We start from the raw sequence: 18,227 nt of genomic DNA on the forward strand, positions 1-18,227 counted from the left end.
TGAATTACAAAATAACTTTTTCATCATGGTGATTGATGGTCACAGATCAGTGTGAAAAGCAGACTAACAAACAGAAAACACCAAGAAATTGCTACCATATAATTCCAGCAAAACAGGCTAGACACTGATACAGAAAGGCAGAATCCTCAAAGAATTGAAAACACAGATATTAAACCCAAGGAAGGTCAACCAACAGGGCAGAAAGGGAAACCTATGGAAACCAGCCAGGGAGATTAATGTTAAGCTCCACACAACTCTTATTTCGCATTGAAAACCACAAACCATTCCCAGAAAGGAAGAAACTATTATGCTCTTAGCCTTGATCTGAGTAACCTTCTTAAATGCTTCTCTATTTTATGAGAAAGGACTAAGTTCCCAGAGTTTTCTATTTACTTCTCTCTCTGGACTTTGAAGGCTGTTGTTCTTTCTTTTGACTTGGGATCATCCTCTACCATAGCCAGCTTTTGCTGGTCAGTATCAAGTGGAATCAGTCCACGAGACAGAAGATGAATAGTGCATATGTAAGAACTGAATAACCCAGACAAAGCAGGAAAGCAGAAGTTTTGAATTTGGATCCAAATGAGATTGGATACAAATATGAGAACATGAAGACTAAGAAATTTAGATGAAGTAGAAATCCCAGAGAACACAATGAGATACTAGCTGCCTTCTATCCTGCCACTTGTCATGAAGAAGCTGAATAACCAAGTAAACTGTTATGGGAATACATGTACTTCTTCACACACTCAAGATATCTTGCAAACACTACATGACTACACCAGACAAACCACACGAGACAAACATTTCTACTTACGTGTTACATTTGGGGACGAAGATGTGAGAAGGTGGAGTGATCTCTCCAAGCCCACATGGTTAAGTTAGAAGCAACCCCAGGATAGCACAGGAATTTCCAGCTGATCAGACTACAAGGCCCCTTGGTCTATGCTTATACCTTTGTCATTCAAAAGAAGCTCATCTGTCCTTAAATTAAGGACCTTCTTCCTCCCATCACCAAAGGAAAGAGATCAGATTGAATCACTGAACAACATTTCCATTGGCTATAAAACAGCTTTTTAATTGTTCTCTGTTAGTGACTCTCAAAGAGTTTTCCTTTTCGCAAAGGCCAGAAACTGTCCAACAGCACCTTACGTGAAATATTAAAGTCATAGAAAGAAAATAAAAAGAGCATAAGACATTCACTATGGTGTTTGAGTATTCTCCTGAGGTATCGGGGTCACCCACATGGCACACTTTTCTGTGAAGAATTTTAAAAATATATGTATTTATTTCCAACTATAGTAATACAGTTCACTTAGGTTATTAAAGTCTAGTGCTACCACAAAGTTCAACACTAGTTTTGATTCATGACTATAGTACCATTAGATGTCAGTATATGAGGAATTTGCACTGTGGACTGACAAAAGAGTCTGACTCTATTTATGGTCTGAGCCATCTTTCACTTATACATTTGAGTAGGTTGTCCACATTTTCAATAATAACTGGAAGCTGAAACCAACACGTACACAAACCCAGTGAGGAAAGGTTTCATGTGAAAAAGAGTAATCACACCTAAAAGATGATGTCATAGCTTTGGGAATTATGATTGCACTAAGAAATTAATGGAGTTGAAAGGACTTGATTAGACACATCACACTGCACATCTTGGAGTGATGGGTTTTCACAGTTAATTTGCTAGGCAAGAGAACGCCACAACTCAGATGTAGCTCCCTCCACCACTATCAAAGTTGACTTACAGATGACTGTAAGGTACGGAATCTGGAACTCAAATGAACTGAAGGAAAACAAGTAACATAATGTGACTGAAATAATTTATCACCTGGCAATGACACACTGCTTCTATTTATTCTAATACATTTTTGAAAGAAATCGGAAAGATTCTTCTTTCAGAAGTGTTCCTATTTCTTCATTGCAGAAGAGCCATTGTTTGATGTGATACTGCTATCAAAATACAGGAGCTGCTCAATGCTTTGTGGTTTTGAAGGAATAAACACTAATACATTGACACTGACTTAAGTAATTAAATTCATGCATACAGCAGAATTGCAGACACTAGCTTGGGCTGAACATAACATACTCCACCAGGCTTCAAAAAATCCACACAGAGGGTGAACTTTGAATATCCAAAATACCTTGCTTCATGTCCACCTGTATCCTGAAAGTGTTCAAACTCAGATGTCCTCATTCTGGATGAGCTTCCTGGGATTTTCTGTTTGGATTGATATACATAATCGGTAGCACTGAATGTGTGAGCAGCAATGTGCAAGGTAATTTAAGTCTGATAGCTTTTTCAGTCAGCACTGATTTAATTCAAAATCATAGAAAAGAAGGGAGTTAAAAGGATCTTGAGGGAACCACTGCTGCCTCCTCCTCCTCTGTATACAGCAGGCACCTATTTTCAAAAGAAGATTCAGATTCCTGAACTCCAATGAAGAAAGAAAAAAAGACATCTTTATATATTAGGAAACTGTTCAGGTGCCCTAAATCTCTTGCCTTCTCATGTGGAGAAATGGTACATAACCAGCTTCCCTGCAACGTGTTCAGCACATGTCTAACCCAGTTATCTCTTCCCTAAAGGCAGCCACAGTGAAACTTTCCCATGGTGACCAAGACCATCTCCTTTTCTAGTCATGAGAACACAAATTCTTTACCTGGGCATGCGCTTTCAGAAGGTGCTTATGAACTTGTCAGCTACAAGAAGAAAAAGGGCTAATCTATGACTATAATTATCTCAGGATAGGCAGGAACTGGGGAAAGCTCACAGAGTTTCTATTTCTGAATCTCCACAAAGGAATATAACATGGTGACTATCCGAGTCACCATGTATCAAAGTCACCATGCGAGTATCGTTCTTTGTAGAGACTAACAACTTTGTGTGGCAAACTTTGGGTAATCTCTATCAAGCTCCTGGTAACACAAGAAAGAGCCAAGTCATGTTCACCTGCTCTGGGTGGTGTTTGCATAAAGCCATTTTACAAGAATCAGCCTTTCCACACCACGTGATAGATGACTATTATCAAGCATGATGTGCCTCGTGCAGAATCACCATTGCATGTGCTCATGCACATTTTCCTAGCATACAGCTTGTTGCAAACGATAATTTGATCTTCAACACACAGTACTACAGAGTATGAGGTAACTAAAACTTAAAACCTTTCTGGAGATGAGCAAACTTCTGCATTTGAATTTTGCCACTATCGTAATGGCAGCAATAAATGCTGCCAGCTTCCAGTATCCAACCAGCAATTGTAAGCCTCGAGGCAATTCCTCCCAGTCCCTGGCATTTCATTGCAAATTATTCAGATGAAGTTCTTATTTCCTGATGACACCCCAATTGCCAGCACCTTTGAGAATCTCACTTGCTAGTAGAGAAGAGAGAAAAATGTCATAGAATAAACAATTTTAAACATTTTGATTTGATAGAATGTAGTTTGAGTAAAAACTGTATTTTTAAAATCATTCCCTTTGTGATTTTTATTATACTTATTTATTGAATTATTTCCACTTTTATTATGTATATTTCTTGTTCATCTTCTACACTGCTTATTAAGATGGAGAGTAAAACTAGACTGACCAATTTTGCTTTTGGAATTCCTCCATCAGTTGCCCATACAGAAATTTTATGTTTAAATCGCAAACAATACCTGGCGAAATTTCAATCCAAGACAATAAATGTTTTAAACTGAAATCTTAAAACCTTTTCTGGAAGCAGTTCTCTTAATATTGGATTTTGCAACTCTTTTAAACATGATCTATTTTATGTCTATGTTATGCAACCATACTACATTCTGAAAACAGAGTTATCTAGAGGGAGCAGTATTTCTTCCAAGAATGATTAATGAGCTGAAAAGAAAAACTTGATGATGTTACACTTCTCGAACATCAGGCAAATACATAGAACAGATCAGCATGTTTTGTCCAAAGGCTGGAAAGCGTCTTAGTGTCTCCCAACTGTCCGTAAATATATTATACTTTAGAAAAACACGGTGCTCCAAGCTTGTAGACAGAGTAATATCTCTACTCAGTATATAGACTCCATCATTGTGGAGAGTGCAAGTCAAGTTAAGACCCGATTTTGATGTGTTCTCTTTGAGGTAGAGCCATTCTTTGGTAGCAATGTTGTAAGACTGCACAGTTAACACGTCCTCACTTTGGCCGGACTTTTGGTTTGGTCCAAGTTCATGAATACAACCCCCTACCAGATATATAGTTTCTTCAACAGAGAGCATCTGTTGTTTGCGAACATGGACATCACAAAGTTCAAAGTTGGTCCAGGAATCAGAAGTGGGACAGTACTGCAAAATGTTCATATTTCTATCTGAAACAGAGGAAAGATATTTACAAATAAATAAATATTACAGAAGGTTCTCAAGGAGGAGGATTCTTCCTCCCTACAAACTGTATCAGCCATTATTACAGGCTGCTAATATATTACAGTGCAAAAGCATAGCAGACCAGGGAAAAATATTGATTATTGAGAACTGCAACTCTTTGCCCTTGACAAAAAAGTTTGAATGTTCTGTTCCTTTGCAGAGGGAAAAAATAAGCTACTTCTGGCACACTACGTGATGTGAATCGCCTGGGGACGCAGATTTTAGCAGAATAATCCCTACCTTTTAACTTATGCTTTTAATTTCATCTCCAATTCATGTTAGCATTTTTTATGAAAAGAGAAATGGAGCAATACTCTACTCTCCAACAGTGATCACAGATGAATCAAATTATCACAAAGACAGTATACTTCTTTAATGGCTGTCAAGTACTGATTTATCATCCAAGCTTAACTTTGATAGTTCGCATTTCATTCCATAAATCAAAGTTTTATAGAATAAATTCATAAAGCTAGCTACATTTCAGCAAGCAGCATGGATGAGCTAAGGGCACATGTTCAGTAGCTTACAGTGAGAGGAACCACATGTCAAAATAATTTAACAACCAGGAACTCTGTGCTCCAGCATCAGACAGAGGCACAGAAAAAAGCCAAAGCTGTACTTATACTTCAGTTACAACCTGGTGGATCCATGTGTTTGCAAAGCTGTTATTCTATGAAACTGTTACAATACCACCCTGATTTATGGGGCAGTGGAGACCCTGGATGAGTCCAAGGCTTCACTAAATTAACACAGAACGCCTAGGACTTGTTAGCTAGTAAATTCAGTTTCAGTCACTGGAGACCTGAGCTTAAATCCAAACTCAAGTGACAAGCAGCAACAGGTTTGCAGACTCCAGCCTGGTCTTTTAATAAAATCTGCCCCGTATCACAAGTCTATCCTGCATGATGATCTCCAGATGAGCTCCCAAGTGGAACAGCAGACAGTGACATACTGGCAAGTTATGTAAGGGCACCAATATAAATAGACATAAATATAACTGGATTGTCATGAATGAAGTGCATTAGCAGCATGATTAGAGAAGTGCTGATATAGCATTTGCTTGCACTCCGACCATTTTCAGTAATTGTTTATTGCTTTACTTTGCCTTCCTGAAAACCTAATTCACTTTACATAGGGGAAAGAATAGGGAAAAATAATCATGGCAATGCTCTATGAAATTGCTGATCAAAACCCTACATATAGATGATCTTTGTCTACAAACAATGTACCATTCTCTGACTCATTGCAGGGCGTGCAATCCCAATTAACTTTCTGTCTATACAGCAGTAATGTTCCCAGGTAAAAACTGCTATCATTTGAGAGGACCCATAGGAAACAGAAGCCTATTATGACACTGCCCTCATTTGCTCAGTCCAGAGCCTTAGCCTTTTATATCCACTGAAACAAACAAACAATAAAAACATGAACATTGTAATACCTGACATGGAGTTTCTATTAGCATTTAGGTTCACAGGTGAGAGCTGAAAACTGGAAGGAGGGTCTTTATTCAAGAAGTGACATTTTAATTCACAGTGCAAAATTCCAGATCCTACCATCTTTTTGGAAAGTGCAGTGTCCAGAGAAAACTTTACAATTATAAAAAAAAAATAGCCTACAAAACCTACAAAAACTGAGGTGTATGCAGAAATACTAAAAATAAAATTAAAATTTACGTCTTAATTGTTGCATGTGTTTTATGTACTGCATGTAGTGAAATAGCACATGAACCTCAGTGTCTCTGAAATAGTTAGGCCTTAACACTCTCTGACATCTGCATAACCTGGAAGCTGAATCACCGGTGTAATTAAAGCAATTCTGGTTTCTGATAGCTGTCGTAAGCCATGGTGTCACACAAAAAATGATTCTAGACCCTCGTTCAGGAAAGCATCTTTATTTATAACAAGCACAGGCGTTTGTTGTCCTGACTGGTCCTGGATTTAAACATAAGTCTAAATGTGCTAGTTATCCGTGCTCACAACTTTATACTGTTTTACTATCGTGTTTGCATTAAAGCAGCTTCTAGGAAAAGCCCTAGGAAAATATCTAGGAAAAATACCAGAGGCCTGACAGTCAGTGGCAATCCCACGAGGTGTGGAAGAAGGAAGAGGCAATTCATTATTCTCCTTCAGTTGAAAACACACGTACGAAGTACTGAATAAGGAACTTGACACAGGCCAGCAATCCTGACTTCAAATGCTGTTAATGAATTTTAATGGAATAGGATCTGCATCAGCAACATGCTGATCTTCCTATCCATGACACCAGGAGTAGACAGCCTGAAAAAAGAACAGCACAAGCACCAGAAAAGGAACTTGCAAAGTGCAGGCGATGTAGGAGAAAAGCTGGTACTCCCATAATCTTGTAGTACTATTAACCAAATCATAGCTTTTACTTCTTATGTCTTCTTTCTCTAGACAAAAATGAGACAACCTAACTCCAGTCTCTAAAGACAAGTCTTGCCATTACCCCATTTCAGCCCCTTCTCTTTGTTCTCTGCTCTCGTCTCAATTGATGTTTCCCCTGATCTGACTTTTCAGCACAGCGTTGCATGCCAGACATCTTTCAGTCCTAGTGCCAGACATCAGGGAGCACAATGAACCAAAATAGGTCCTTTAGCGGGGATAGTGCAGGACTGGGAGTGCAGAGCACACCACAGCATGGCCTTCCAGATGTACAGCGGCATGCCAGTATTTTTTGTTTTCCTCAGTGAAGCCACCACATTCTAGGTCAGAATGGATCAGAAAAAATGCTTTTAAAGGTTATCTTTACCACAAGGACCATGAAGGGTGGAAGTGTGTCTTTTATAAACCTTTTAACGGAACTAAAATCTGTTCAGACACTAGAAGGGACAGCTTGTTCGAATGTCAGTTTAGCTTTGCTTGCAGTGCTCTGTAAAAGCTGATCTTTCTTTTAATTTTATTCTCCACTTTTAAAAAAAATAGAACTAGTGTGGTCAAATGAAGTGGGCAAGGGCCTAAAGGTAGGAATTAAAATTTAGGAAATCCTGTTAAATACTGAACATTTAACATGAAAAAAAAAAATCCTTCTAAAACTCTTGAGAAAATTGTATTCCTCCCAAAGAATGGTGCTAAGTGCTTAAAGAATCAGCAAATGGAAGCTCTTTTTAAGATGCTTGTTTTCCCACTGGATAAAGAAAAAGTAATTGTCAGAACAGAATGTAATTTCAAATCCTTCCCTCTGTACAGTATTCTCAGAAAATAGGGTAAAGGACAGAAGCTAAAAATGTTGCTTCATGCTTAAGTGTTTGATTAATTATTCAATTAAGTTATTTCAGCACTGCAAATCTTACCTATAGCTTGAAATTGCCTGTTAAACACTGAAATGCTATACTGAAGGGACCATGACATCCATTAATACATGCAAAATACTATTCCAGGCAAGTATTTTCTTTATAGTTTTCCTTCTGACATTTTAAAACAAATATGTAAAGAGCAAACAAAGTGTAACTGTGGAGACCTCTCTTTCTACTGGGTGATCAAAATCTTAAAAAATAAAAGAAAAAAAAAAAAGGGGGCTAAGCTGGGTGCTCCAGTACCCATCAATCTGTTCCCTCAAAGTAACAGCGCCCCAGGTGCACATAAGCCCTGAAAAAAACCACACCATAAAACCTGATTCCTCTATGACAGAATTTATTTGTTTGTTTGTTTGACCTTGTCGATTAGTTTCTACCAGTGATCTATTTCAACATGTTTTAATGAGTATTATACAGCTTTCTACACCAGTTCAAAAGATTTCCTGAGAAAGGGAAGAAAATTATCTGGGCCTTAGAAGCAATCAGGTTGAAAAACCCCCTAAAGTAAAAGCGAACTTTCTACCTCGTGTAGTGTATCCTCCGATAACATAGATCTTGCCCTTGCATTCGCAGGCTGAGAATTCTGCAAGTGGGTTTGGCATGGATGCTACAAAATTCCACCAGTCGTTTTCTGGGTTATAGCACTCCACGTTGGAAAGGGATTGACCACCGATGGCATAGAGTTTTCCATTTACAGCCAAAAGCTTAAAATTGGACCTGAAAGAAAAGATTGCAGCATAGATGTAGAGAATAATATAAGAAATAAGGTTCTTCCTATCCAGGCTCCAACATACTCATCATCACTTACAACTTGCACCATCACTTTCAGCTGAATACATCTGAACTCTTCTGTGCAAAGCCAAAGTTCTGTAATTACACTATAATAACTCAGGACAGTAATCAGTGACATTCTGGATGTTAATAACATTGATGCTGAGACTGGCAAATATTTTGGATTTCAAACTGTCACAGTTTGAGATCTAAATGTTTAGTTAACTAATACGTTCAGTAGATGTCTCATTTTTACTAGGCTTTTAATAAAGTATTTTTAGTAGAGAAGAATGTATTATATATACACAGAGTCAAGGATAATATTTTAGTTAAAACTGCAGAAATTTCAAACAAGAGTTGATGAATACCTATGTACTCACCTTGGTCTGTAATATAGAATCCCTTTAATAACCTTAACAAACAAAAATTTTGAACACATTGAATGTGTAATGAAACAGAAACATGTTGAATCATGTTCTACAAAAGAAGGAAGACAGAATCTTCTGCATCTTATTTAACATTAAAGTACTAAATACATCCTCCATCCCACTGAAGTAAGATATATCTGTAAATTATGTTCCACTCGTAAGTGAGCAAAATACATTGCACTCAACAGGCAGTTCCCTGTTCTTTTATTTCTTTTCTGATCCATAATGCTATTGTATTTCATGCATGGCAAAGGGCAGCTTTCTAATTACTGAAGAAGTTTTATATCTTAGACTTTTAAGATATTACAGGCAGAAAAAAATGGTCTATGGATATTACAGAAGCAGGTCTCTACGAAGAAACTGGAGGACTTGAAGACAGAGGGCTTACATGCTCAGCTATTCCTTCCAGCTGTGCTCTAATAAAAGATGAGCTATTCCTCTTCTCAGAAACAGTCTCACTGCCTAGAAAGGTTGTTCCTTCCCTACTCCTGAGCCAAAATAACATTTTGCCATGAGGTATCCCAATTAACTAGATGTGTGAAACTCACTGGACTGCACCAGCTCAGCATAAAGCCAAATGGGGAACTGTGTTATGTCTGCAAAACTGAAGTGGTGCTTTAGACTTGCACTGGCCTGCTGAGCAGTAAAGTGAGTTTCAGCGAGCATGAATTCAAGATTCAGAACTTACCACTAAGTACTTTTGCAGGGCTTTGTCTGGACAAAATGAACCCTGCCTAGCAGCAGACTGCCCTGCAATTTCTTTTTATTAAATATATTTGGAAAAAGAATTTGTTTCCAGATGGAATCGTTTTGTTCTTGTCATCCTGATATAACTTTGGAAACTAAAATGCTCCTTTGAAGGAATTAATTGCTTTTTATTCCTTTTTTCTCTCTGACATTTAGGTCACTCTGTTCACCTCCTCTCTACAGCAATTACGTTTTCCATCTTACAGGATCCAGAATAACATCGCAATGAACAGTGGGTATGACACAAGGGTAATTACTTGCAAAACACGCAGACTTTCAAAGCAATGTACCTGTTTTAAAAGTTATGGTGGGGAAAAAAAATCCATAAATTAACAAAGGGACAAAGCCACAAAATGTAAAAGCATTCTCCAATAAATCCTTTAAAACTTAAGTGCATTGGAAAGACTATATTTCTGTGCCTACAATGAAGATGGTGCAGAATTTCTGGCTTATCAAATGAGTTCGTGTGCACACAGATAGCGTTTCCTAGTCTAAGATCTTATAGCCACTTTTCAAACATGCTTAAAGTTCTACCGCAGAGGACACAAACTAACTAAACACATGTGTAGTGTCAGAACATTAGAGAATTCAGATTTCCAACTTGTAGGTGTTTCTGGAGTTACCCTCTGTTTGTAGCCTCTTACTATTTTCTTTGAATGGGGATGATGTATCCAGTTTTTGCTTCATGGCCTTTGAATCACTGGATTGTTTCTTGCAGTATAGAGAAAACTATCTGGTCAAAGATGTACAGCACAACTTCAATTATCCTAGAAGGAGGCCATGCACATTTGTGTCAGTCATTTAACCACTCGCACCACTGGAAGGATGACATTCACTAGAAGTATCTCAGATTTATGGAGCATGCTAACTATAAGGTTCATTTTACTCAGAAGTAGCTGTAAGTATCCATCAGCACACTTCATGTGAAAGTTTGGACAATGGCTTTATCTATTGTGAAAAACTTCTGTCATTCACCTTTCCATGCCAATAACAGCAGGTGTTTTTATGGAGAGTGAACATTAGGAAATATTTAGTGCATTTTTATGCTCTTTTAATGTGTTGGAGCAGCTGGAAACACAGAAACCAAACACTGAGGAGCCAGCCAGCTCTCCACAACCAACAACTGTTCCATGGACCACAGCTTGGAAACAACGGAGCTGAACATTCTGTCAGATTCAACTGCGGTATAACTCCACTCTCACGAGTGAGTTATCTAAACTTGAGGGATCAATGCATACCCTTCTTGTTGAGACATGACATGTCCTCCATTTCCTCTGAGCAGAACCCCAGGAACAGAAGCGAGAGTGAGCTGTGATGTTTTACCATAGCTCAAAATACCCTTTTCAGTCAATAAGGATGAGTGCAAAGCACTATATGCACAAAGGAAGAAAAATGTAATGCACAGCTGCAGAGAATCTTGGGTCAGAGTGCAGAGCTTTTTAAATACAAGACAACATTCAACAAATTGCAAAAAAGCCTACATTGCTCTGGACTGCACTAACAGCCATAGACAAATCTGTAGGAAACCACTACAAAAGTGGCTATAAAGAGAAATGCAAGCATTCTTCTTGTTCACTGACAGATATCATTTATTTAGTATACAATAAAAAAAAAGTTAACGTAGATGTTAGAGAGGACTTCCTGATCAGAGGGGTGGTTAAACACAGGAACAAATTACCTAGGACGAAGGAGGCTGGAATCTACACTGCTGTAGGGTTTCAAGAACAAAGTATAAGTGCATTTGCAAGGTCAGCATGGTCCTGCTGTAGAACAGGAGGCTTGGACTAACAAACCTGTGGCTCCTTCCTGCCAAATGATCAACTTTAAAACTTCTCATTGATCAGATCACGTCTTTATTCTAGAGTTACAACATTTAGAACAATGAATTATGAAAGCACAGATACAAAAGTTATTCCCCCCAGAGAATTGTAGTGAAAAAAAAAAAAAAGGAAGTAGATAGAAGATGAGGAAAGAGGTGGTCTTATAAACCACTACCATTCCCCAGGAGCATAGAATCATAGAATAGTTAGGGTTGGAAAGGACATTAAGATCATCAGGTTCCAAACCCCTTGCCATGGGCAGGGACACCTCACACTAAGCCATGTCACCCAAAGCTCTGTCCAACCTGGCCTTGAACGCCACCAGGGATGGAGCATTCACAACTTCCTTGGGCAACCCATTCCAGTGCTTCACCACCCTCACAGTAAAGAGCTTCTTTCTTATATCAAACCTGAATTTCCCCTATTTAAGTTTGAACCCGTTACCCTTTGTCCTACCACTAAATTCCCTAATGAAGAGTCCCTCCGCACCCTTACAGGCATCCTTATAGGCCCCCTTCAGATACTGGAACACTGCCATGAGGTCTCCACGCAGCCTTCTCTTCTCCAGGCTGAACAGCCCAAACTTTCTCAGCCTGTCTTCATACGGGAGGTGCTCCAGCCCCCTGATCATCCTTGTGGCCCTTCTCTGGACTTGTTCCAATACTTCCATGTCCTTTTTATGTGGAGAAAACCAGAACTGTACACAATACTCCAAGTAGGTCTCCTCTCCTATATTCCTGTAAGAGTCCTCAGAATGGCAGCAGTTCAGGCACAGACTGCTCACAAAAACCATGTTCCACATGCATATGTATAATCCCAGACAGGGGTTTACAAGGGTCTTATAAACCTGGAAGATTTACTTGCCATGAGTAGGAAGGTTCTGAAGGAAAATGAAAGTGTAATATACAGCTGTAACTGCACATGCAGTAGAAATCTTATGAGTATATTATTTTTTAAATAGCAAATTTCAACTAACAGAATCAACTTAAAGAAAAGCATGTAAAGGTATTCAAGGATATTACTTGAACAGTCCCCAGTGTGCTTTGTTACCTTCTTGCTCCCAAAGACCACAAATGGTCTTTGGCAGCTCTCAGAGGAAGTTTCTTCCACGAAAAAGTTCAGGCTGTTGTCTTAAGACACTATGCAAAGTACAGCAATACCTCCAGAATGAAAAGATCTACAAACTGTGATCTGTTACAGCCTATCTGTGACCAGCACTAGATTTAGCCCCCAGACGATGATGAACTACAGGCTCAGTCACAAGCTTCTTATATGAGCCTAAGCAAATTTTTTTATCTCCCTTGTGCATGCATAAATAGCAAATAACATTTTCTCAAGCTCATGCGGGCAGCACAAGAATAATAAACAGGAGTTACCTATTGTGAATAAATCTGAAACGACTACTACAGTAAATAAGACCTTTATACCTAGAAAGAAAACTAACAGCTATCACCTATACAACAACGACTGCTAAGTACTCAGCATACAGTTGACAGATTTTGTTGTCTACTTAGAAGTTGGGACTATTTAACCTATGCATGCATAGAGAATCCATCCTGGAATTCTATACTACAATAATGGAAATAATTAACCATTAACATTACATAGAATTTACATGGCTTGCTGAGGGCAGACAGCTTCTTATAGTAACAGCAAATCAGCACAATTATTTCCGTAACTCCTCAGCCTTTCCTCGAGGCCAACATATGCATCCATTGATATAGGCCAAATCCAGATACTCTTGTTATCCGAAGTCAGACCACCTTCAATGGGAACTAGAACCCTTCCTCAAGGTATGTAAAAAATTCACCCATGAGTGAATTGTATCAACTGACATAAATTCATTTGGCAGACAGTCACATGACGGTAATTCCTAATCAGCACACCAGGCAACTGCTCTGCTTATTTTACTACAGCATAACAAAACTAAAAATACAATGCCTAGCAAACTGCAGATCTAATTGCAGCACATCTGTGTAGCAGACAGGCATCAGTGCTGTTTGTGCTAAATGTAAAATCCCTGATCCTAAAAAACTCCCTGCTCTCAGCTCCTACACCACAGGCCAACCCTGCATTCTGGCCGCAAAACATTAAGAGGGTCATCAGAGACATGAAATGTTATGTCAGATAGAAAAAATAATTGTAACTTCATAGTTGAGACTTCATGAAGACGTCAAAAGTCAAAAACATGTTTTGTGAAGGGGTCAGCATAATTTCCATGAAAAGAACTTACCCTGATTATCCTTCAGGGAGCAACATACTCATTTGCTGCTACCCTGCAGTCTACGGACAGATGCAATTGTGGATTCTTCTTGGCCTGCAACAACTACCATGAAATATAAGAATAGAAACTATTCAAAAAATATACATTTGCATACTACTTTTCTGCCGTAAATGGCCAATGTGAAATTCTATGCTAAGGAATACCTTTCTGTCACCTGTGATGGGCTTCAAGATTAAGCTGGCATGGCAGTGCAGCTGAAAACAGTAATGTGAAGAGAAAACAGCCATGTGTTTATATCAGACATAAGGATTATATATCCTAGAAAAAAGGGAAAGTGTGGGGAGGAGAAGGCTGATCTACAGTTTGAACAGTCAGGTTGTAAGGTGAAAAAAGGGCCTCGAGAAAACACTTCCCTTTAGAAAGCCCTCATTCACCACACTGCAGAACCATTGCACACAACATCTCTCTTGCTATATACACATCCCATGAATCAATGCCAAAACTTCGTAACTTGATCAACGTGGGACTTCAATGTTTAAGTTAATTTCCATAGGAGATGCTGTGTGGGCTGACCCCATAATACTTTTCTACAGAGGCCAATGTGCTCTCAATCATGATCATAGGCAAGATTGCCAAAGGGAGGCCAGCTGAAACATCTCAGTTCCCACAGGTGCCTAGAAGACTGCTTATAGGCTCAGTCTCTAAGAAATGTGCCTGTAAGAAAAGGTGTCTGCAGTCTTTGAAAGCTAAACACTTATTTTACAGATTAAATTTTTCATAACACTATTCCAAGAAGCAAGAAATACTGCAAAACACTGTTTCTGATCCAGTCACATGACTGATTATGGAGGTAATATTTCCAGTGAAATTCTCACAACAATATAGGAAGTGGAAAAAAAAAGGGTGAAATAGGAAAGAACTAGTTTTAGGTCAAACCCCTGTTTTGAGGGGATTTAGCTGGCAAGAGCTAAGTAGAGACTGGAATAGAGACTGCAGTTATACTACCCAGATACAAAGCATTTATGCCAATGCTTCAGGTCTCTGCATGCTCTTTGAGTTTACTGGATAGAGAAGAGTATTTCCATTCTACAGTGAATTTTCGCTTCCTTGCTTGTTCTTTTGCAGACAAACGCTTTTTCTAAAATGGAAACAATGGGGAAGTTCCAATTGTATAACTGAAACTTTTTTGTTTCAGTGAAGTAAAATGCTTTGTTTTGATAACTGTTCGGTATGATTAAGGTAGAGCAGCCACAACCTTGGTCAGGGAGATGGGCTCTCTTCTTGGGTCCCCCTCACGAATAGCTCTCTATTATTCTTCCAACTGTAAATTATACAAGTGTTTCTGAACACTAACTTGAACATAAATGTCAAACAAACAACTCAAAAGGATAAAAGAAAAAAGCAAAATGGTCAAAATGGCAAATGATTCCCAGATCGAAATACACTCACAAAGTGAGAAATTTCTCATGATCTTCCTGACATTTTTTTGGTGACTACTTCACTGAAATGGAGGCCTATGAAACACCCAGGTTTTTATGAGATTACAAACAAATGAAAAACTGCTCCAGCTACTTTTTTTTTCAGCCATCTCCAGCTCTGATAGATTGTATATCCCCATTAGAAAACTTGTCACATTACTGAAATTCGTATATATCACAAAAAAGTAGAAGAATTTTATCTCCTTTTTTTAATCTTTGTTATTTCAAAGAGAACTTATACTACCAGCGAGACAGCTGTTTGAAGAAGCTGGCTCTGTGTATACTACAACTTAAAGGAGAACAGGGAGCCCACCACCATTTCAGATCAAGGTGACTGATCACATGGTGGAGGGCTATAGCACAATCCTTCTCTGCCTAGCTCATGTTCTCCCATGGCTGAGACCTTTACCGCCAGCATTGATGCAACCAAGTCTCATCCCCCTCACCCTTTCCTGGGCACAGCAGGGTATGGGACTGACTGTTCATGGTAAAGACCAGGCTTGCCAGGCCCATCCAACAGAATGCTGCCAAGCCACTGCCAAGCATTGTGGTCCTTCCCAACACATGATGCCAGAGATGCAAGTGATTCATTGCACACACAGAGGTCTGAATCACTTCTCATAACACTGAGTCAACACCACGTGGCTCAATAGGGTCTGTTTTGACAACATACATGGACACACGTGTATTTCAGGGAGGAAGGGTTACCTCTTCTGGTTCATGGAAGCCAGCTGAGTCCATTCATTTAGGCAAGGGTTGTAACAATGGGCAGCTGAAATCTCCTGGCTGGTGATCCTGTAGCCCCCGACAATGAACAGGTAGTTGTCCAGCATCGCCGACCCGTAGCCTCGGACATTCACCAGATCAGGGGGTAGGTTGTTGGCCAGTGGCAGCCACCTCTCTGCTTCCTCATCATACCTCAGCATAGACCAGGGGGCTTCCACCTGAGGGTGGCGGCACAGTGGCAGGCCCAGGGAGGAGGCACCCATGAAGTCCCCGATGGCCACAAGGGTGGCGGTACCCTTCATCCGCCTCTCCTTCAGGTGCTGCTGGAGAGCATGGGGCAGGAGGAGGTGTGGCTGGGCATCGGGCCTCCGCAGCACCTGATGGTAGTGGGTGGCCATGAAGTCTAGACAGGCATCATTCAAGTCCTGGAGACCGTAGACCTGAGCCAGGCGGTGCAGCTCAAAGCAGTTGCCCAGCCTCACCTGGGAGAGCAGCAGGCGGAGCAAGGGGGTGACCTGCAGGTAGGAAGCAGCCTCCACCAGCTCCTCCAGCAAAGGGGGCTCCTCATCGCCCCCCTCCTCCTGCTCCAGCCTGGCCAAGCAGGAAGTGTTGATGAAGTCCAGCACCAGCTCCAACCCCAGGGCGCTCAGCCCCCCGCGCAGCAGCTGCTCCCCATGGCCCTGCCCTGCCTCCCGCATGCCCGAGCGATAGAGGGCTCGGAAATAGTCACTCTGCTCGATCAGCTTCCTCTTGCATACCGGGTAGCACTTGTCCCCCAGCCGGATCTGCACCACCTCCTCCCCTTCGTCCCCGTCCCCCTCCTCCTCCTCCTTCTGCCGCCCCCGCCCCGCCAGGGACATCGCTCACCCCCTCCCCGGCCTGCGCTTCACCCCGGCCGCCGCCGGCTCCAGCCAGGCCCCTCCTCCGCCCCGCCGGGATGGGAGGAGCCGAGCGCGCCGGGCCGAACTAGGCCGGGTCGGGCCTCGCCGGGGAGGCGGACGAGGGAGGGCAGGGGAAGGCGTTGCTTAGCTGCTCTGTCCTTGCAAGGGAAGGAAAAAACACAAACCACCAGAGAGGAAAGGAGAAAAAAAGCCTTAAAAAGGCAATGTTGAGCGCTGCGCCTGCGCTGGGCACTGGGGTTCCACCCGGCCGGGCGGGCTGAGTGCTCTGCCCCGGGGGCAGAACAGTGTGTTCCCCCGATCTTTGCCCCCCCCCCCCGCCTAATTGTGCTGTAACCTCTTGCCATAAATGTACTCGGCGGCCTTGCGAGGGGGAATATACTCGAGCCGCACACGCAGGAAGAAAAAAATGGTGTGTGTACATGTATTTGTGCATCGCCAGGGAGGTGGAGGGAGTGCGGCAGTCAGCCTGGTGCCTTGGCCCAGGCCTGGGGCTGTGGAGGCATCCCCTAACAAAAACAGTAAATGTCACCAGCCTAGTAGGATTAGGCAGTAGGATTTAGGAACCCCAAGTACCATGCATAATTCTGCCATGACCTTCCCAATCCCTCCTGCCTAGGTCCCTTCCTGTCTCAGCTGCTGGTTTGATGTATAAAGATACTGTATAACCTGTTCTGCTGCTCTGTCTTTTCTGTTTAAGTTTCTGGAATAGGATAGTTATGTTATTCATGAACTTGATCTACATACCAGGGCCCCAAGTTTGTTTGACATGAACAAGGAAAGTGCAAACTAACAACCGAGCATCTTGGGCAGGGATGAAGTGACGGCTTTGCTGTTTGCCTTGTTGCATTCTTGAAACGTAATGACAGTCCTTTTAAAGACAAACAACTGCTGAAACAGATGAGGAAGTCTGCCATGCTGTGTATTTTTTACGTTTGTAAAGATATTTCACCTCACCTCACGTATTGCAGACCATAGAAACTCCCTTTAGCAGTAATGTGACTCATCTCCCATTACTGCAGATTGTTTTCAGACAACTCCCTATTTCCACTACGCAGAAGGGATCATTTCCCGCAACTATTCAAACTCTTCAGAGTGGTAGTAGGCTGTTTCTTTTTTAACGGAGACAGGGTTGTTTGCTTTTTGACATTTCCTGTGTGAAATGATCCTCTCACTGTTTTGTTTATCTTCAGCTTCTAAACTCTGGCCAGCAGAGATGACATGAATGTCAGTTTCAGAGTTACAGGTTATCGTGGCTTTTCTTCTGCTGAATTTTATAAAAGCTTTTGTTGATGTGAGGTGGATTTCTGTGCATTTTTTTTGTTTTCTACCTCACTCCAATGCATTTTCCTTATCTTGCTTTTCGAAGGCTCACTTCATGTTCTGAACTCCTTGTATACAGGATTTTAGCCAGTTCCAAAAAGCTCTCC

At 40.9% G+C, this 18,227-nt stretch overlaps 2 protein-coding genes across 2 annotated transcripts in view; both read right to left on the reverse strand.

Moving 5' to 3' along the window:
- Positions 1-18,227, reverse strand: part of CCDC91 (coiled-coil domain containing 91) — a 562,122-nt gene that overhangs the window by 294,584 nt on the left and 249,311 nt on the right. The gene's annotated exons all lie outside the window — the stretch shown is intronic.
- Positions 1,049-16,758, reverse strand: KLHL42 (kelch like family member 42). The gene is made up of 3 exons (XM_065672300.1): positions 15,881-16,758; positions 8,228-8,421; positions 1,049-4,336 (listed from the first exon to the last, which is right to left on the reverse strand). The coding sequence occupies exons 1-3, from the start codon at positions 16,756-16,758 to the stop codon at positions 3,885-3,887; spliced, it is 1,524 nt and encodes a 507-aa protein (XP_065528372.1). The 3' UTR covers positions 1,049-3,884.

Source organism: Lathamus discolor, chromosome 1, assembly GCF_037157495.1.
Source record: "Lathamus discolor isolate bLatDis1 chromosome 1, bLatDis1.hap1, whole genome shotgun sequence".
In the NCBI taxonomy this organism is placed as follows: domain Eukaryota; kingdom Metazoa; phylum Chordata; class Aves; order Psittaciformes; family Psittacidae; genus Lathamus; species Lathamus discolor.

Excerpts from the sequence above, each read along its gene's own strand:
- KLHL42 (XM_065672300.1), bottom strand. The coding sequence starts at position 16,758 with ATGTCCCTGGCGGGGCGGGGGCGGCAGAAGGAGGAGGAGGAGGGGGAC. Across the intron at positions 8,422-15,880 it reads GCTTCCATGAACCAGAAGAG|GTCCAATTTTAAGCTTTTGG; the intron begins GTAACCCTTCCT and ends CTTTTCTTTCAG. Across the intron at positions 4,337-8,227 it reads CGGAGGATACACTACACGAG|ATAGAAATATGAACATTTTG; the intron begins GTAGAAAGTTCG and ends CCTCTGTTTCAG.